Below are 22551 nucleotides of genomic sequence, written 5' to 3'. Positions count from 1 at the left end.
TTTTTCCATATTAATTAATTATACATTTTGTGACTTGTATTTTTGGAAAGAGTGTGGACACCTGTGGTGTGACAACTTCTTGTTTACAAGGTGTCAATTAAAACTCATTATTTATAACACGTTCGTGATTTACCTGGTCATCGAATAATTCAAACCTAATGTACATGTCACACTGTGAAATTATGTCTCCGAGACAGGTGTATATTCAATAGAAACCCATTATGTAACTATCAAATAAAATGAACTCTGACACAATTTATCAAGTGTTAATTATTTAATATCAGTTTTTTTTTTATACAATATCAAATTATGTCTCTTTTTCAATAATACAAATCTAAAATCAAAATTACATTAAAATAAATAATTATATATGTACTCAAATTATATTTAATTAATTATGATAAATTTAACACTGAAACAGTTTATGTTATGCTTAAACATTCGTCCTTACTTCGAGTACTTTTAATGACTTTATTACCAAAGGAGATCTCGCGAGGTTTAACTAGTGGCCGCGTGTTATTACGGGATTTCGCCGAGTTGCGAATCTCTTGTATTATATGTCTCTGGTGGTTCCTAACTTCTTTTTGTCCAATAAAATAGTAATAATAATAATAAAGTCTTACAGAAATATTGAAGGAGAAATTTTAATATGTTCAAGTCCATTAGCTCAGAGTTAAAAAGACTGGTTTTGTATATATGAAATTAAGTTTATGGACACTGCAAAAATAGTATATAACATATCTAGAAGATTATCAGTTGAGGCCACAAACTCACACCCTGTGCCCCATTTGTATTGCTGATCATTTCTGCAGTTAGCAGTTTCTACCAAATTTATTAAAGTTTTCAAGATAATACTAGTCAAAAACTAAAAAACTAGTTCATCAAATCATCATTTTAGGGCAATAACTCCTATTATGAGCAATCCAATGGTGTATATCATTTTACATGATAGTAGATCTTGTATTGCTTATCATTTTTTTGTAGATCTTGTATTGATGATTACAGTTTCTACCTATCTATTATAGTTTTGATGACTAAAAATATAGTCAAAAATCATCATTTTAGGGCAATAACTCCAATAATGAGTCATCCAATGGTTTTATGGATCTTGTTTTGATGCTAATTTTTGCTCTTAACAATTTCTACCTACCTATTTTATTTTTCAAGATAATAAGCAAAAACACAAAAAAAAATATCTCCTATCAGGAGTAATCAAACGGTTTCTGTTATATAAGCATTTTTGTTGAGCATCTACCTGTATATTATAGTTTCACAGTTAATTGGTGGGGAAAATGAACCCAATTTATTAATAAAATGCTTCGCTGAGCGCAGCCTGATACGACCGCAGAGGTCAAACCCTGAACAGTTGGTACAAATTTGGACACAATATTAAGTATATATGATACTGTCTGAATTTGGATTGTGAACAAATTTTTTACATAATATAGATTTCTGACACAAAATAAATTTTGAAAAAAAATATGAATCCTCTAAAAAAATTGGAACCCCCCCAACTTTTTGAAACCCCCCTTAGAGCAATAACCCCAAAACTCGATCCCAGCCTTTCCTTTGTAGTATGGAACCTTGTAGTACAATTTCAGAGAGATCCATACACTTAAACACAAGTTATTGTCTGGAAACTATAAAAATGCTTGTTTTTGGCCCTTTTTTGGCCCCTTATTCCTACATATTTGGGCAATTAACCCCAAACTCAATCTCAGCCTTCCCTTTGTGATATGGAACCTTGTGGTACAATGTCAGAGAGATCCATACACTTACACACAAGTTATTGTCAGGAAACAAGAAAAATGCTTGTTTTTGGCCCCTTTTTGGCCCTTAATCCTAAACTGTTGGCCCCATAACCTAAATCCCAACCTTTTACTTGTGGTATAAAACATTGTCGTACAATTTCAGAGCAATCGAAATACTTATACACATTTTATCCTGAAACTAGAAAAATGCTTGTTTTGGGCCCCTTATTCCTAAACGGTTGGGACCATCATCCCCAAAATCAATCCCAACCTTCCTTTTGTGGTATTGAACCTTTTTAAAAAATTCATAGAGATCCATTCCCTTAAACTAAAGTTATTGTCCGGAAACCAATGTGTCTTCGGACGATGAAAATGCAGACGACGACGACGACATCATACCATTATACGATCCCAAAAAATTTTTTGCGGTCATATAAAAATATTGTCATTTAAGGGTATGAACTCCTATTAGCAGTGGTCAGATAATTTTGGTGGAAATGGATGGTAGATAGATCTTGACATTCTGAGCATTTTTCAGTGGCGGATTCAGAAATTTTCATAAGAGGGGCCCACTGACTGCCTAAGAGGGGGCCCGCTTCATTCATGCTTCAGTGATTTCCCATATAATCAACAAAATTTTTTTCTCAAAAGGGGGGGCCCAGGCCCCCTGAAAAACCCTCTAAATCCGCCCCTGTTTTTGCAACGTATAACGAAACTGAATTTTTACAAATCGAACAAGATGAGTATGACTTGGTTAATAATTTATGTGGGTGGTTAATATGAGACAGCTGCAATTACAAAATGATGAAAATATTTTAGATGTGACTGAGACATTTCATCATCAAATTGGTATTTGACTCATTTTTGTCATTGGAGGCAAACAAGATATTTTATCTGCAAATAATTTAAAGCAATCAGTTTATGATGCGTTGCAAAGTTGATGTTATTTATACATATCAGTCCCATTTGTTCTAATTTGATAAAATGACAAAATACAAACAAAAGTATTTTACCTTAGTTCTTTATTTCTTTTTTTTTTTCAATAATAAAATTACATGCTTGTATAAAAATACATAGAATATTTCCATAACAGATAAATTGCCCGTAGAAACAATGCTGATTAAGAGACAGAGATAAAATAGATGTCTCACTCATACTAAAAGAAAAAAAAATATTCTAAAACATACTGAAAATCAAAATCGAATACTGTTAATTCAGAAATGATTGCTATGCGACCAGACCAGTTTGCTTGAAACAAAAACTTGTTTTTTCAAATTTTGATAGTTTACTTGTATGCAGCATTTCCTGAAATTGTAATAATAAATTTAACATTGTTGCCACTAGTTCAACAATTGTAATTATAAATTTAACATTGTTGCCACTAGTTCAACAGTTGTAATTATAAATTTAACATTGTTGCCACTAGTTCAACAATTGTAATAATAAATTTAACATTGTTGCCACAAGTTCAACAATTGTAATAGTAAATGAATGCAGAAATTTCTGAATTTAGAGTAATCTAGAACCAAATCTAAACCTAATAAAGGAGAAGGCTTACCAATGAATTTTTGTAGCCCAAGATTATTATTTCTCTCTTATTTTTTTCCACACTTATTTTTCCTTTATGATTCAAAGGGCATAAACATTCTTTCTGACGTTAAAATTGACATATCTAATAGCCTTTTTTTCACACATATTCGGGACAAAATATATATGAGCCAAGGTCAAAAATATATTTTACACACATTAACTTCCATGAAGGTGTAAACTTTTGCCCTGAGTGGAAGGTGAGCACCTTTGAGATGAAGAATTGCAATAAGAACGCTGTTCCTTTGTCATTGATTTTGTTCAAGTGGTTCATTGGGACTTAGTGTCATGAAAAATTTACCTAATCCTTTCTTTTCCATCCAAAAGTTTTATTTGAAAAAAGAAACAATAAAGAAATATTCACATCAGTTTTGTCCCGCTGCTAAATTCTGTACCAAGCATTTCTACTTTTTATTTTATTATTGTTAACTAGATAAAGTAGGTTTCTGTATCTTATTGAAAATTGCAGAGAGAAGAGAAAATATAAAAAATTTGGACATTCGTATGACAGAGAAAACACACAGCTACTTCACAATATAAATAATACTTTTGAATGTACATAAGCATGTAAATTATTCATAAGATGTAAAATAATGATATAACTTGTACGTATTGTTGATTCATTTATTTTCGTTTTAACCAACTTTCAAAGATTCAGGCTACTAATTACATAACCTTGGCAGCATGGGTAATAGAAAGTTGCCAAGACAACAAGAGATAAGAACTACACTAAGTCTTCACTCCAAAATGATGTCATAATCAGCTTTCTTAAAAAGCTGACCCCAAGAATGACTTTTTCAGGACACAATAATGTATTAACAAATAATAAACTTTTGATGGTATTTTCGAACTTGGTGCATGTATTCATTGATTATTTATAGGTCAAGATGAAATGCTCATTGCAGGGCCAAATCAATTTCGAAATACAGCAAAGATACTGATCGATTATTTAAAGCACAAGATGAAATGCTCATAGCAGGGTCGGATGAGATTTGTAAATACAGCAAAAATATTACTAACATCATAAGTTTTGATTCATAACTACTAACTATTGATAAGTATGATGAAAAAACAGATTTACTTAATTATCATAGACACTAAAAAAATAAAACAAAACATTACAACAACTTATCATTGAGATCTCTGTAAATACTGTGAATGCATTCAATTTTGTGGTGTACCAATTTCATGGAGTGAGCAAAATTATATTTGAGATATCCAGAAATACTGTGAATGTATTCATTTTCGTGGAGTACCAATTTCATGGATTATGCAAAAACATTTTTGTTGATACTTGCTCTTGTTGATTTGTGGCTTTGACAAATTTGCATTCAACCCTGCAGAAATTATACTTGTTGAACATATAACTTCATGGATTACCTTTACCCGTAATATCCATAAAGGTTAGTACCCTAAACAAATAGTCATTAATCCACAGGATATAAACTTAACAAAGTTTCAAGTATATTCTGTTAATTCAGAAATTTTGGCATGGTTTTCCTTTTTTTGCAAATTTATGCAAAAATGCAATTGAATGATACAAATCTGATAATTAACATTTTATCATTGCAAAAATGCAATAAAATAATATGCATCCAATAATAATTTATTTTTCAACATTGCAAAAATGCAATAAAAAATTCAGCATCTCAAATCAGACTTTATATTTTAATATCTGATTGCGTTAATTTTGCATTACAAAATTTCTGATATCGCATTAAATAAACATTCACAATAAAAAATACATGCATTAAATTCTGAATTTATAGGAAGTAAAATGGTTTTTATGATTTTTACAATATGAAATCTGAACACATAGTATCAACCATTATCTAGGTACATGTATGTGCAATTGCAGTCTAATGTTTTGTGCACAAAAATTTCAATGGCTAACACAAATTGATTATATATTTCATGTCATATGTAATTTGCAAATCTCTAACTAAGGCAAGGAACAAATAAAAAAATCTGCACTACTAAAATAATGAGGTCAAATTTGTTAGCCAGCATGTTGTTATAACAACGAATGAAAGAATTCAACTTTATATATAACTAATATAGAACAAAAGTGTTGATTAAAAATTACCCAATTCCAGGTCCATGTTTTCCATATAATTAATATTATTAATAATTAACAAGTTCCAGGTCGAATCTGATATTGATACCAATAGTATATGTCACATGTAGTGTCCGGTTTTGTGGTAAGAAACCAGGACAGGTCCAAACAGAAAGATATTGAAAGCAGAGAAAACTGTGCACCTTACAATCAGCATGACTTTATCAGATGACAATACTTATACTAAAAACCCAGGCGTAAAATAAGGCATAGGTACTTTAATTCAGTCATGCACCCTCATGTTCTAGTAGAATGTAATAGTCTCTGGTCCAGCTATGATAACCTTGCAGCTTTTACATGTTATAAACTGATTGATTGATGTTTGTTTTACTGTTATGGACGAATAGTCTAGAAGAAAATTGCATGAACCAGGGAAAATCAACTTGAAAAGACTTAAATATTTATAACATAAAAGTTCAGAAAAAATATAACACATATATCACAAAATATGAAAAATAATATATAACAAATCATAAACATTAAAATATTTAAATGATTGCATTAATATATAAATGAGAAACTTAACAAATATAAAACAATAACATATTTTGTTTGCTACTTTGATAATCCAATTTGTTAAAGACTTTTGAATCACAAATCAGGCACAATAAAACCTTAAAACAAGCAGCATCTGTTGCAGCAATATGCAGTACAGTCAAGCCTGTTATAAAAGGTCACCTTTATCAAGTGAAAATCTTGTCACCTATGCATGAGGGTGTGGATTGGGTATAAATAGGGAATAATGGGCAAAAAAATAAGAATAGAGAAAAATTGGGGAATAAAATAAAGAATAGAGAATAATGGGGTGAAGAAATATAAAGAATAACTGCAAAAATAAAGAATTGGGTAAAAATATGCTGATTACAGAAAAGAACAATGTCTAGAATACAGTTCAAGTACAATACAAGTAATTACAGAATAGCAATTATTTTTAAATATAAAGAATTATGAGCGAAAAATTAAAGAATACAGAAATGAAGGCTCATGCCTTCCTTTTGTTCTGCGGGTGACCTTTATTCACAGGTTTGACTATACTTACCAAGGACATTATTTCCCTTTTTCTAAAAAAGCATTTTAAAATTGTTTGACTGTTAGTTTAAGGTCGTTGACATTTGTGTTTTTCAGATAAACAAACTAAATGAGACAATGTCTGTATTTTTTTTCTTCAAAAGCCATTAATTCAAAACAAATAAAATGTCAAAAATTAATCCTTAGATACTAAAGTTTTATCTTTTTATATCTGGGAAACAAATTACTGGTACATTTTTTATTTGCGGAAATGGGATATTTTTTGCTGACATTTTGAGTATCAAAGTAAATCTTCTTACATCTGGGAAAAAATTAGTAGTACAGTTTTATTTGCAGAAACGGGATATTATTTGCTGACCTTTTGAGTATCTGATTTGCTGGAGTCTACTTCGATAAAAAAAAAAATCAGTCTCATGTTGGCATCTCAGCAGTGGCAAGTATTTCATTCCTACATTGAAATTTACAGTGTATACATAGCAATTTCAAAAGTAGCAAACAAAATATTGACATGTGATCTAGTGAATTAATTACTAAGTTCTACAGAGTCTAAGCTGGTTGAACTGGGTATTGACGTAAGAGGTTTCTGTTGCTGACGAACATTCCAATGTAAACACCCAGCTAACCCTGCAAACCAATCGTCTATCTGATCTCTAGCACATATAGATGGTACTGGATACTGAGCTGTCGTTATCCGTAAGCTGGAATTTATATAAATTTAATGTTTATTGAACTTTTCAAAATTAACTAATCCCCTTATTATCATTTCATTCATGTAGATCCTCAGGTATAGCAAATAGTTTGTAAATTTAATGTAGAATTTTTGCCAATCAAATCTATTTTACAAACATACAGAGTTAGAATTAAAGTTTCTATTTAAAGATTACAAGACATCATTTCATTGTGAATATAAAATTTACTTTTCTACTGTTTAATATGTTTTCGACAGAATAAATTTTTTATTTTTTAAATGCTGTGCACATTGTTGTGGTATAGTACTGCAGCTTGAAAATGTTGCTCTCCAAAAGCTCAAAACAGTCATAACTAAAGGTTTAGATAAAATGCTTCGCTGAGCGCAGCCTGATACGACCGCAGAGGTCGAACCCTGAACAGTTGGGGCAAATTTGGACACAATATTCAAGCTTGATACTGTCTGAATTTGGATTGTGATCAAATTTTTGACATAATATAGGTTTCTGACACAAAATAAATGTGATCAAAGATCTTATAAATCCATTGCGCAATACTGTGCAATTGAAGATTTCTTCTTGAAACTTTTCAAAAATTCGAAATTTTGAAAAAAAAATATGAATCCCTTAAAAAAATTGGGAAAAAATTCCCCCCACCCCCCCCCCCCCCCCCCCCCCCGCCAACTTTTTGAAACCCCCATTGGAGTATTAACCCCAAAACTCAATCCCAGCCTTTCCTTTGTAGTATGGAACCTTGTAGTACAATTTCAGAGAGATCCATACACTTACACACAAGTTACTGTCTGGAAACTAGAAAAATGCTTGTTTTTGGCCTTTTTTTGGCCCCTAATTCCTACATGTTTGAGGCAATTCACTCCAAACTCGATCCCAGCCTTCCCTTTGTTATATGGAACCTTGTGGTACATTGTCAGAGAGATCCATACACTTACACACAAGTTATTGTCTGGTAACTAGAAAAATGCTTGTTTTTGGCCCCTTTTTGGCCCTTAATTCCTAAACTGTTGGCCCCATAACCCCTAAAATGAATCCCAACCTTCTACTTGTGGTATTAAACATTGTGGTACAATTTCAGAGCAATAGAAATACTTATACACAAGTTATTATCCTGAAACTAGAAAAATGCTTGTTTTGGGCCCATTTTTGGGCCTCTAATTCCTAAACGATTGGGACCATCATCCCCAAAATCAATCCCAACCTTCCTTTTGTGTTATGAACCTTCTTAAAAAATTTCATAGAGATCCATTCACTTAAACTTAAGTTATTGTCCGGAAACCAATGTGTCTTCGGACTACGATGACGACGCAGACGCAGACGACAACGACATCATACCATTATACAATCCCAAAAATTTGTTTGCCATCGTATAAAAAAGCAACCTGCATGAAGTATGTCTACTTATCCATCCACTGACCTTGCGTATTTGTTCAATCAAAAATAACTTACCAATCTCCCTGGATTAAAACATGTCAATTTCTCCAATCTAGATAACTAACCAGTCTCCCTCCATTAAAACTTGTCTATTTCTCCAATCTAGAAAACTACCAGTCTCCCTGCATTAACTTTTGCCTATTTCTCAAATCTAGATAACTTACTAGTCTCCCTACATTAACTTTTACCTACTTCTCTAATCTAGATAACTTACTAGTCTCCCTACATTCACTTTTGTCTATTTCTCACATCAAAGATAACTTACTAGTCTCCCTACATTCACTTTTGTCTATTTCTCCCATCAAAGATAACTTACCAGTCTCAATACATTGACTCATGCCTATTTCTCCCATCAAAGATAACTTACCAATCTCCCTGCATTAACTTTTGTCTATTTCTCCCATCAAAGATAACTTACCAGTCGCCCTACATTCACTTTTGTCTATTTCTCCCATCAAAGACAACTTACCAGTCTCCCTACATTAACTTTTGTCTATTTCTCCAATCTAGATAAACTACTATTCTCCCTACATTAACTTTTGTCTATTTCTCCCATCAAAGATAACTTACCAGTCGCCCTACATTCACTTTTGTCTATTTCTCCCATCAAAGACAACTAACCAGTCTCCCTACATTTAATAACTTTTGTCTATTTCTACAATCTAGATAAACTACTATTCTCCCTACATTAACTTTTGTCTATTTCTTCCATCAAAGATAACTTACCAGTCTCCCTACATTAACTAATGTCTATTTCTCCCATCAAGATAACTTACCAGTCTCAATACATTGACTCATGCCTATTTCTCCCATCATAGATTACTTACCAGTCTCCCTGCATTAATTCTTGCCTATTTCTCCCATCAAATGATAACCAAACAGAACTTCTGGCATTTTTTGCTACCATTATCTAAAGTATACATATAATTAATATATAGTTTCAGTCTATACAGAAAATATTCAATATTAAATTTCACTTCACAGATTTTTTCACTGAAGCAAAACTGAAAAAGTTTTTTTTTCCAGAAACAAGAAGTAGCATGCAAAGGATATCCCATCACTCACTTCACTGAATAAATATTCCATGCTTAAAGTTGATGTACTGTCAAACAGGAAACTACTCCCTTGTAGATCTGAAATGTGCTTACATACTGTACAACTGAACATAATAAAAATCAAAGCCAAATGTCAAAATTGTTTCTTAATACGTATGTAAGTTTAGTTGAATTAAGATTGATTGATTGATTGTTGGTGTATAATGCCACTTTCAGTAATGTTGGCTATATCATGGGGAACAGTTGTTTAATTGTGGAAGAAGCTGGATCACTGAGAGAGAACCACTGATCTTCGGCAAGAAAACTGGCAATCCAAGTCAATTGAGATCGGTGTAGAATATGCCATACTGGAGGGGCCTGATGGGTTATTTTCGTTCTTCGTGATCGGCGCATTTTCGCTATCGTGATCCGTTTTTCAACAGATTTATTACTCTTTTTATATTTTCGTGATCCGTGATCATGGAAATTTATTTTCTGTGAATCGTGATTGACAAAAAAATCAACTCGTGAATCGTGATGAGACCCCCCCATCAGGCCCCTCATACTGAAAAGGGTTTATACTAACAAACTCAGTATTGACAGGCTACTGATCAGTGTAGAGAAACTTCTTAGACCACTTGGCCACTAAGGCCCTTTGCATTCAGAAGAAAACAGTCGCTCTCTTGCAATTTAATAAATTTCACATTCAACTGCAGCATGTAGGGGGTCTTCCAACACAGATAATGATTATGACATTGACTATAAAAACAGTGGTAATGGTGACGACAACAAAAACTTATAATATTGTTAATTGGTTTATTTTTTAGGACCAAATCAGTTTGTGAGGTGTTATTTTCATATCTTTCTTGCTTTTGATTCTAATTTTCATTAAAAACAAAATTTATGCAAGTGGATACTTCAGGATTCTATCTTACTTGCGAAAATTGAGAAAATAAACCCTTCACAAAAGTTTCTCACAATACAGTAGACTATCAATAATACCTTGATTTCCACTCCAGCTGGAACTATAACTGGTCGGAATGATAACGAATGAGGACAAATAGGACAGAGTATTATAGCTGGTACGCTGGGATGAACCATGGATGCTCCTGCAGATACAGCGTATGCAGTACTTCCTGTTGGTGTGGAAATAATCAAACCTGAAAATATAGGACAGATTGTAGGTGTCTGAACATGTAGGACAAATAATAGATGTATTTAACCTTTTGGGTATTTAGCTGAATAGTGGTCTCAGAATTACCCTAGATCTGTCTCCGAATGAACTTTTGTTGTTATGCAAAAATCACTTTTTAATTATGATGTTAAATGTTTTAAATTGTAATGCAATATTTTTTCCGGACTTTGTGTGGTTTTAACTAATGGCAGACAAATTTGCATACTTGTAAGTGTATATTCGTCTATTGGTGTGGAAATAGTCAAACCAAATAATATAGATCAAGTATTTGGTTTATATACTATCAAACATGAAAATATAGGAAAACGTTTCAGTGTGGATAACATTTAATCTAAAAACATGTCACATTTTTGAAATTGATTATGAGGCAACTTTAAAGTGTGACAATAACAAACCCGTTAATATATGGCAAGTTGTTGCAATGATGTGGCAAAAACATTAATAAACATGTGGTTTATTTCAGTGTTGATAGGCTGGTGGTTACTGTAGATGAACTACTTAGCCACGGACAATGATGGAGGCCAAAAAATTCATACGAAAATTTCTGAAATTTTGAAATCTGCCTTTAAATAAATTAAATAGATATAAGAAGATGTGGTATGAGTGCCAATGAGACAACTCTCCATCCAAGTCACAATTTGTAAAAGTAAACCATTATAGGTCAAAGTACAGCCTTCAACCTGTAGTCTTGGTTCACACTTAACAGCAAGCTATAAAGGGCCCCAAAAATGACTAGTGTAAAACCATTCAAACAGGAAAACCAACGGTCTAATCTATATAAAAAAACGAGAAACAAGAAACACTTATGAACCACATCAACAATCGACAACCACTGAACATCAGTCCCTAAAGTCTGTATCTTAATATGACAAATAATGCACATAGTCAGTTTGCTATTAAATATAAAAAGTAGCATGATAATTCAGTACAAACCATCTCCTTGAACTGATGTAACAAGTCTTCCTTCTACAAATAGGTCTACATTACTAAGGTACGGTGATTGTGCACGGTCGACAACGACTTCATTTAAAACCTAAAACATATTAACATCATTATTACTTCATATTTACTAAAAGTTACAACTGTTCTCAGAATTCATGTTTTTGTGGGTCTCAATTTTTGTGGATTTATGTAATGTAGTCAAAAAATTTTAAGTATGATTTTTTGTTTGTTTCAAGCATTAATGAAAGTAGAATATTGAAATAATATATCACTATTAGCAGCCAGTTTGGTTCAATTTTGTAAAAATAAGATCAAGATCATTGCTGATATATCATTGCCTTGAGAAACAATAATTAAACCTCATTTGGGTCCATATGCATGCAACCTTTAATTTGATCTTTAGTTGGTTATTAAATGCGCATGTGCTCAACATGATTGGTTATTAAAATGAAAAAAATGTCAAAATTGAAAAAATTAACAACAGAGCTACCAGAAAGACCCATTTCCTTGAGTGATTCCGCCCACAAAATCATTTGTATACAGGTATTTATATGTTTATTAACAAATTTTTATTCAATCTATGACATAAAACCAATCAAGCCTAGAAATATCATCATAATACTGTTGCATGTGCGCGTTTGTCAATTTTTGTTTGTTTGTTTTTTGTTTTTTGTTTTTTTTTGGGGGGGGGGGAGGAGGGGGGTTTATATCAGGTCACATGACCATTGGCAGAGGTCAGAGGTCAGCTCAATTGTTAATTAGATTAGGCACAAAGTACTTATACTTTATTACAATTTTAAGCATTGGTACTTGTTTTCTGTAATTCTGGTAAATATTTTAGTATGTTTTAAACAAGTTTGAGTCAATGTGGTAGTAATGAATTTGGCAGTAATGCCACTTTCAAATCCACATGTCCAACTGCCCTTTATAAGGGTAGGAATGCCCTTTACCGTCAGGCGTCTAACCATCATTTTCGATTACTGATAGCTTCAAATTTATTAAAATTTTATTGTGATTCTTCAAAAAATATCCTTATCAGAGGTTTCAAATAATTAACCGTTACTGTTATTTTTGGAAAGAATTTAATGTGATTCTTCAAAATCAGTCGATTTTTTATCGTCATAAAGAAAGTGTACATTTTATCGTCATGCACCAAAAATTACCGTTAACGTCATTTGGCAAGATTTTTTACCGTTATTCATCATGAAGGAACTCCCATTACGACCCTCCTTTATTTCAATTTGACGTTTCAGAATCTAAAGATCTCAAAAGTGTTGTGGGTATTTCAATGTTCGTATTCCTAAATGAAAATTATGTGATGTCATTGATTGAATTGCCATTGTTTAGGATATTATATTAGCCAATCACAACGTTAAGATGTACGCTTTTAAAAATATTACTCAATATTCATTAGATTCTGAAATGGCGAATTGTTTAGGCGTAGAAACATATTTTTCGACTGTCTACTCTCAAGTTTCCAGCTGTTCTCAATTACAGCAATTTGAGAAATCTTAAAATATACTTACTAAATAACTTTGTTTACTGTCGGAATGATTGATATGTTTAATATGTGATACTTTGTGTGATTCAGACCCATATTTACACACTACACATTTCAGTCTATATCTTAATGTCAGATCTGCATGACCTAAAAATATACAATATATATATATATACGATATAATGCCAAGTGGTTTACTGCGATTCATTTTTTTTCGTGGATTGAGAAAAAATTGTAATTTAATAGATATTTAATTTTGTGGTTTTGCTACAGTCTGCATACAAGCCTATAGAAAATTTGTACTTTGTTGAACATTTAAATTCACAAGAGTGCACAAGCTGAAATGTCTCGCCTTCTTTACTGATCATTGATAATGATGTTATGTTGATAGTTCTAAATATAAAGCTTTACTACAACTATCACATAAACTTAACATGATCCAAGAAAATGAGGTCAAGGTCATATAAACCAAACAAGAAATACATGTACACCTTACAATCATTCAATACACTAAATATAGTTGACCTATTGCTTATAGTTTCTAAGATACAGACTTAACCAAGAAAACTAAACATTGACTAATGAACCATGAAAATGAAGTCAAGGTTAGATGAACAATGCCAGGCAGACATGTACAGCTTGCAATCCTTCCATACAACAAATATAGTTGACCTATTGCTTATAGTAATAGAAAAACAGACCAAAACAAAAAACTTAATATTGAGCTATGAACCGTGAAAATGAGGTCAAGGTCAAATAAAACCGGCCAGACTGACATGTACATCATAAAATCTTTCCATACACCAAATATAGTTGACCTATTGCATATACAATGTAGTATTAGAAAAAAAGACCAAAACTCAAAAATTTAACATTGACCACTGAACCATGAAAATGAGGTCAAGGTAAGAAGACACCTGCCAGCTAGACATGTACACCTTACAATCATTCCATACACCAAATATAGTAGACCTATCGCATAGAGTATAAGAAAAACAGACCAAAACACAAAAACTTAACTATAACCACTAAACCATGAAAATGAGGTCAAGGTCAGATGACACCTGCCAGTTGGACATGTACACCTTACAGTCCTTCCATACACCGAATATGCTAGACCTATTGCTTCTAGTATCTGAGATATGGACTTGACCACAAAACTTAACCTTGTGATCCATGATATGAGGTCGAGGTCAAGTGAAAACTGTCTGACGGGCATGAGGACCTTGCAAGGTAAGGGCATACCAAATATAGTTATCCTATTACTCATTATAAGAGAGAAATTAACATTATAAAAAATCCTAACTTTTTTTTCAAGTAGTCACTGAACCATGAAAATGAGGTCATGGACAATGGACATGTGACAGACGGAAACTTCGTAACATAAGGCATCTATATACAAAGTATGAAGCATCCAGGTCTTCCACCTTCTAAAATACAAAGCTTTTAAGAAGTTAGCTAACGCCGCCACTGCCGCCAGATCACTATCCCTATGTCGAGCTTTCTGCGACAAAAGTCGCATGCTCGACAATAAAACCGAAGCCTACAAATGTTGTATCCCAAGAATAATAATGAATCCACAGTATTATCATAGAGTTTAAACTTCAAGATTTCTAGTTTGCCAGGGTTTTTACACGTTTTCCTTGTCCATGACTCTGATTTTCTTAAAACAAATTTACTCTAGGAGATATTTTAGTGATTTTATTTGAATCGCACAAGTACATATAATTAATGAAATTTTTTTTAAAATCTATAAGCTATCTACATGTACATTGAAATTGACATCTTCAACTTTATCACAGACAATCAATTTCATGAGGGATTATACTGCATAATTCTGCCAAAGTTTTGTGTTTAATGTTTTACTTTCAGATTCAAAATGTTAATGACATGTAAATATAAGAATTGATTTTTTTTTTCAATTTAAACATAATAAAAGCAAGTGATGATTTCATTTTTGGCAGGAAGCGCTTCCACATTACATTAGAATTCTCTTTGCATATTGTAATATTTCATGCTATGTCCTTTGATTGAGTTAAGCTATTTCAGTTGATATTTTATAGTGTGTCTTTCTATGTTGTGATGTTACACTATTGTTTCAGAAAAAGGGTGAAGGTTTGGTACCATTAAAACTTTTAAACCAGCTGCATTTGTTTGCACCTGTCCTAAAGTCAGGAATCTGATGTTCAGTAGTTGTCGTTTGTTGATGTGGTTCATAAGTGTTTCTCGTTTTTTATATAGAATAGACCGTTGGTTTTCCCGTTTGAATGGTTTTACACTAGTAATTTTGGGGCCCTTTATAGCTTACTGTTTGGTGTGAGCCAAGGCTCCGTGTTGAAGACCGTACTTTGACCTATAATGGTTTAAATTTTGACTTGGATGGAGAGTTGTCTCATTGGCACTCATACCACATCTTCTTATGAGTGAGACACCAATTTTATCTCTGTCTCTTAATCAGCATTGTTTCTTCGGGCAAATTATCTGTTATGGAAATATTCGATGTATTTTTATACAAGCATGTAATCTTATTATTGAATAAAAAGTAATCAAGAACTAAGGTAAAATACTTTTGTTTGTATTTTGTCATTTTATCAAGTTAGAAAAAATGGGACTGATATGTATAAATAACATCAACTTAGCAATGCATCATAAACTGATTGCTTTAAATATTTTGCAGATAAAATATCTTGTTTGCCTCCAATGACAAAAATGAGTCAAATACCAATTTGATGGTGAAATGTCTCAGTCACATCTAAAATGTTTTCATCACTTTGTAATTGCAGCTGTCTCATATTAACCACCCACATAAATTATATCCTTACCTTCTAAAACATTTGTGACTTGTTCTTTAAAATTATCAAATGGAAATGGAGTTAAAAATCCTAATGATCCCATGTTGAATGCCATTACTGGTGGAACATTTGTCTGAAATAAAACATTGATTTATCTAAAATAAAAGAACAGTTCCAAAGTCCCCTGCATTGCATATGTTTTATTTGTTCAAGGGCAATAACTACCAAAAAAACTTTTTTTAGGTTCTTTAAAACTGTGACGAAAAAGTGAAGTATGGTACTTGAACTAAAGTGTGTATTCTTGTGGTTGTGTTGTGTTGTTGGGTGTCTAAGTTTCACTCGTACACGGACGACAAATGCCAAGTATACTCTTTAACAGGGTTACCCTTGAAATCTACTGGTAGCGTGATTAAGGGAATCTTGGTCACATAAATAAATAAATGGATCCTGGTGTAGTCTAAACGAAGTCTTGCAAGTGAACATAAACACGAAGTCGAATAAAAGTTCAATACTGTATTATTAAAATCATAAGACTATAACAAAGTTACAAGTATAACACAATGTACATCTAACTTCAGGCTCAACAATACGGCTCTACTCTCTACTAAATAAACGCAACTGTCCTCTCCTCACTATAAATTATCTCTCCCCCTTATCTCACGCTCTTTCTCTCTTTTATATGACTCCTACAAGCCCGTATACAAATATAGACTACTAGGGCAACCGGGCTCCGTGTAGTCCGTGCTCCGGTGATCCAGGCTCCTTGTGCTCCATGCTCCTTACATAAATTTACTAGGGCACCATATGCAAATCATTAGGGCTCACTAGTCAAACAAAAATCTAAATATAACTCCTAATTAATATAATCTCTGATGATCTCTAACTGTATTAAATGGCTATGTGTGAAAATACAGATGTACGTAAACCTGATACAATCAGATAACACACTTGACCTAACATATAAAAATGTTACAAAACTATGTTTAAATATCTTAAGAGAAATGTAGACTGAGATTACTTACAAAGCAATTTTCCTTATAATTAATATTTCCATGGGGCTTAAGTGTTTGAAAATAATTCATCTGCACTAATTTTAGAAATTGTCTGTGACATTGCAGATATAAACCTTTGATATGAATTTGGCAAAAATCTGGCAAGAATCGTAACACGTGAAATCGCTTACAAGACAGGATGGACATATGCCAGGTATTTCTATGTCCCCCTCAACGCAATGCATGGGGGGCAATTAATGAGCCATCTTAGGGAGGCATCTACATTTTTAAGGGAAATAACTCTTAACATTTGTATACCCATTGACATATATTATTCATGAATGGCTGGAAATGTAAGGGAGAAAGTTTTGCAAACTAAAGGTTTGAAATTTGAAATGGGAATTTAACGGTGAGGGCTTGAATCTCAAAAACTAGTTTAACCCCAGTTTATGTGCCTGTCCAAAAAAACAATATTGTCAATGGTTGTCTTCTGTATCTCTAAATGTGTGTATTTTTTTGTTGTTAATAATTTATATACATGAAGAGAATTTTACAAATGCTCATGGTTTGGTAACATTCATAACTTTCCTATACTGTTAATAAACTGGTTTTTTGACTTCATTTTTTTGTGATTAGCAGGTTTATAGTAAATTTTGTAGCCTTTTTTTTTTAACGTTGTTGATGTATTCATATGAGTAGATTCAATTTTAACATTTTCGAAACCATCTATATTTGTGTAATCTTTCTCGTGAAAGTCACCGAAATAAATGGCTTGCGATAACTACCAGTAGATTGTTCACAGTGTATGAAGTTCCCTCATTTCATACGAGTAATAACACAAGTCTACCCCTTTAATGACCCCATTCTCAAAGGATATCTTACCTGGAAGAAATTTGAGGCATATAACAATGTACCATCCCCACCAAGACATATAATCATATCTATTTTTCCTGTTAAGTCATCAATACCTGAAACAAACGATGATAAAAATCAATATAACAAAATACTGAAGTCCAAGGAAAATTCAAAAGGGAAAGCCCCTTATCAAATGCCAAAATAAAAGCTCAAACACATCAAACAAATGGAAAACAACTGTCATATTCCTGACTTGGTACATGCATCGCCTTATGAAGAAAATAGTGGATTTAAAACCTAGTTTTATAGCTAGCTAAACCTCTCACTTGTATGACAGTCACAAAGAATTCCTTTAAATTGACAACAATGTGCAAGCAAAAAAAACAGCATACTGAACTTTCTGTCAAAATGGATATATTGAAAATGGAATTACAGTACAAGTTGCTATCATTATATTTGCATGCTTTTTTTATTCTTATTTATTAGAATTTGCATGAAGCTGCATAATTTTTATATGAAAGTCGGTTATAGCTCATCAGAGCACATGTTTTCTCTGTTATTGTGTACATATGCCAACTTGAAATAAAATTTACTTACTAATACTTAACTGGAAACTACATGTGACATATGCTATTGCAATCGATATCGGATTCGACCTGGAACTTATTAATTATTGGTAATATAAATTATGTGGAAAACAAAAGGAGTTCCTTATTTTAGTAGTATAGATTGTTTCACATTTTGTCATGCTCTGGCCTTTTGTAGCTAGCTTAAGGATGTTCGCTACTCTGTTTCAAAATAACAAGCCTTTTAAAAGACTGTTATAAATTGATAGTATATAAATAAAGAGCTAAAAAGGCAGAAAAAAATGAAGGGTCTGTAAGTTTGTTTTCGAGATATAAGCCATTGAAAATTTTGCGGGAAATAATTCTCTCTAGACTTTTCATACATTTAACATTGGCACCCTTTTTCTTTAAAAAATTATGAAAAAATAACAAGAATTTTATAGCATTTTCAAAGATGACATTTTAAACTATATGTAGTAAAGTATAAAAAGAAAAGTAGGGGTTAGTGGGGGAAATTTTTTAATGACAGTACATGGATATAACTAGAGGATTCCAAATATCTAGCAAAAATTCAAAAACAAGAGGAGCCAACATCCTTAAGGGTATGGGTTTCGCTCATTACAGAAGGTCATGTAGGGTGACTTATAATTGCTTACATCTATATCTTTGGTCTCTGATGAATAGTTTCAGAATCTATATTATTAATTTATTAAATTAATAATATAGATTCTGAAACTATTCATCAGAGACCAAAGATATAGATGTGTAAAATTGATTGTCCTGGACAATCCGTTTTACACAATAAATAAATAAAAACACAGAACTACAAAGAAAGACAAACAACTACAAAGAGCACATGGTCTAGACAGCCGAGTAACTTACCTTCTTCAAAAGTCTGTAATTTTGTTTTGAGATGATCAACAAATTCTTCATCTTGTGACAGCAGGTAATTTTTATCTAAATATTTCTTTTCTATGTATACTACCATATTCTTAAACTGAAAATAAACAGAGTCCATTAGCTATGTTTTATTCACAGGCTCTATTCATTAATTCCTGGGATTTGTGTTTCTTTAAGTCTCACACAAATTTCATAAAAAAATTCTGTATGGAAAAATACACCCCATTCATATATTGCCCAAGACCAAAAATCTGGCCCATTCATATATTTATACATAGAAATGGTGACCCAATCATATATTGAGTCAGAAATTTCTGGTGTAGTGGGTTAATATATTTGGTCTGAAATTTCCCGCTAAGTCATATATCTAGTCTGTAACTACTGGTCTGGTCATATATTAAACCAGAAATTTCTGACCAAGTCATATATTTGACAAGTTGAAAAAGGGACCCATTCCATATATACCTTTACATTGGAAGTGAGCCCATCCCCGCTGTGACTTCACCTGAGATATCTGTAACATCATTTTCAGCAAAACTACAGAATTGACGAAAAGAACATTTATAACTGTAATCAGTTAAATCATGCCAAAGAAATGTCAATTATACAATTGTCAAAAAAAAGGAGAATTTGACATTTTAAACAGTTCAAAATGACCCCTTGGGAAATATGATATAAAAATAAGGAGATTAAGATATGGTATGATTGCTAATGAGACAACTAAATCCACAAGAGTTCAAATGATGGAGATCATTAATAGTTTTTATTGTTTACGTAATTTTCCAATCAGACACAAGAATAACATAAAACAAAGAAAAATCAAAGAGCTGAAAGCTCTGAGGAAAAATGACGCCACTGTCTCTAATATTGAGATATTTTTTATGCAAGTCTTGATTTTCACATGTCCTAATAATTTTAACATTGCAACATGTCTCGTAAGCATATAATTGATATTCGTTTGTGTCTGTTTTTTTCAGTACAAATGAATAGGTCAAGACTACCTGAATGATCTACAGTATCCAATTACTACTGGCTGTTTTTTTGTATAAATAAATAGGTCAAGACTACCGGAATGATCTACAATATCCAATGACTACTGGCTGTTCTTTTGTACTAATAAAAAGGTCAAGACTATTTGAATGATCTACAATATCCAATTACTACTGGCTGTTCTTTTGTACATATAAATAAAGACTACCTGAATGATCTTAAGTATTCTAAGTAATGTGATTTTTTTCTTGCAATTACATTTTTCTAAATCAAGAATATAGACTACTAGTATCCTTTTCAAACCAAATGATTATGAAGAACCTGTTGTTAGCAAGCTCTTATAGATTTTAACGAGAGAAATTTATGTATTACTGAAAAATTATTACACCAGGGTTTTCGATATCACAAACTAGTCAAAACATTTACTAAATTTTATCATCGGTATAAGGACATCATTCGTAAATATAGCTCAACATGCAGACTTCTTATACGTTCAGGTATTTCACATCCAATTTTTTATGGAAATATTCTTTATAAAGCACAAAAATGTCAGTATTCACCTCTGAAACTAACAAAACCTTTAAATAGACTTATTAAGAAGGGATATAGTTACGATACTGTTGTCAGGTCATTAAAGATTGCATATTTTGGCGTTAATATTGATTCACTTATAGGGTCTTTGCATCGGCACTAAACACATTTATTTAAAAACCAGTTGTTGGCATGACACGGGTTATGTTCTTCTCATATATGTTATGATGGTATGATACTAAACCCCTAACGGGAAGGATTGTGCCTGATATTCATATGATGAAGACATAATCTTTCAATCAGTTTAATTGAAGTCTGGAGCTGGCATGTCAGTTAACTGCTAGTAGTCTGTTGTTATTTATGTATTATTGTCATTTTGTTTATTTTCTTTGGTTACATCTTCTGACATCAGACTCGGACTTCTCTTGAACTGAATTTTAATGTGCGTATTGTTATGCGTTTACTTTTCTACATTGGCTAGAGGTATAGGGGGAGGGTTGAGATCTCATAAACATGTTTAACCCCGCCGCATTTTTGCGCCTGTCCCAAGTCAGGAGCCTCTAGCCTTTGTTAGTCTTGTATTATTTTTAATTTTAGTTTCTTGTGTACAATTTGGAGTTTAGTATGGCGTTCATTATCACTGAACTAGTATATATATTTGTTTAGGGGCCAGCTGAAGGACGCCTCCGGGTGCGGGAATTTCTCGCTGCATTGAAGACCTGTTGGTGGCCTTCTGCTGTTGTCTGTTCTGTGGTCGGGTTGTTGTCTCTTTGACACATTCCCCATTTCCATTCTCAATTTTATCTTATACCCCACATACTCATTAAATAAGTTACTAGTGACCTAGTTATTTCTGTTACTTGAAGCAAATTATATTTCTGTATATTTAGACAATAGTATAATATTGTTTTACTAGTTTTATTTCACCTTGAAGATTAGACAAATAGGGATACTCCTTTGATTTTTTATTTCATGTCAGTCAGGTCGCTTTATATGAAACTTGAAACCACTTCTCTGCCATATTGTTATTTTATAACAACTCTGCCCTTGACCATGTTGACCCATGTAATTGATATTCATTCTTTAACCATATATCATAGTCAGTTAGTTTTTGATTTTGCACTCCCACACCACCTTTCATATCTTTCAGGTCATTAAATGTCTGTCTCCATTTAAGTTAATGACATTGAACAATCATGGTATTAAACACAATTTCAATAGTGATAATGCTGTTCTCGTGGGTCACCATATATTCAACTTGGGTAGCATTCCAGTTATTAAAATTTGTGTCAGATTAGAACAATGATCTAGATCTTTAGGAATGGATCTTATAATTTAATATGGAGCCATAGTATGGGACCCCTACTTGGTAAAAAAAAAAAAAAAAAAGCTTGAAAGGATACAATGTCAAGCGGCAAAATCTATCACCAGAGATTACAAGTCAAAAGAGGATGGACGGGATACGTCTCTAAAATGCTTACTGAACTGGAACTACAGCAATACAAGATCTCCAGACAAGACGAACAAAGCGTTGAAGCCAGAAGTTAATATTTATGTAAAAAGTAGTTGAGGGGCTAATTCCCGCTATTGAAACATACTGTCATTCTATAATATCATTGCGTAAGTATTTCTGTA

General features: G+C 32.4%; 1 protein-coding gene across 1 annotated transcript in view; it reads right to left on the bottom strand.

The window, feature by feature from the left end:
- Positions 1 to 2756: 2756 nt before the first annotated feature.
- LOC127720296 (NAD kinase-like) overlaps positions 2757 to 22551 on the bottom strand; it is a gene marked incomplete at its 5' end in the record, with an annotated part of 44818 nt that continues 25023 nt past the window's right edge. The window contains 8 exons of the mRNA XM_052226811.1: positions 2757 to 7181; positions 9446 to 9528; positions 10655 to 10812; positions 11781 to 11880; positions 13316 to 13437; positions 16113 to 16215; positions 17957 to 18042; positions 19378 to 19492. Of these exons, the coding sequence (XP_052082771.1) occupies positions 7007 to 7181; positions 9446 to 9528; positions 10655 to 10812; positions 11781 to 11880; positions 13316 to 13437; positions 16113 to 16215; positions 17957 to 18042; positions 19378 to 19492 (942 nt within the window). The remainder of the gene's footprint in view (positions 7182 to 9445; positions 9529 to 10654; positions 10813 to 11780; positions 11881 to 13315; positions 13438 to 16112; positions 16216 to 17956; positions 18043 to 19377; positions 19493 to 22551) is intronic.

This window comes from Mytilus californianus, unplaced genomic scaffold (assembly GCF_021869535.1).
Source record: "Mytilus californianus isolate M0D057914Y unplaced genomic scaffold, xbMytCali1.0.p SCAF_11, whole genome shotgun sequence".
NCBI lineage: Eukaryota > Metazoa > Mollusca > Bivalvia > Mytilida > Mytilidae > Mytilus > Mytilus californianus.
The sequence above is the reverse complement of the archived record's forward strand: the minus strand, read 5'-3'. Positions and strand labels throughout refer to the sequence as shown.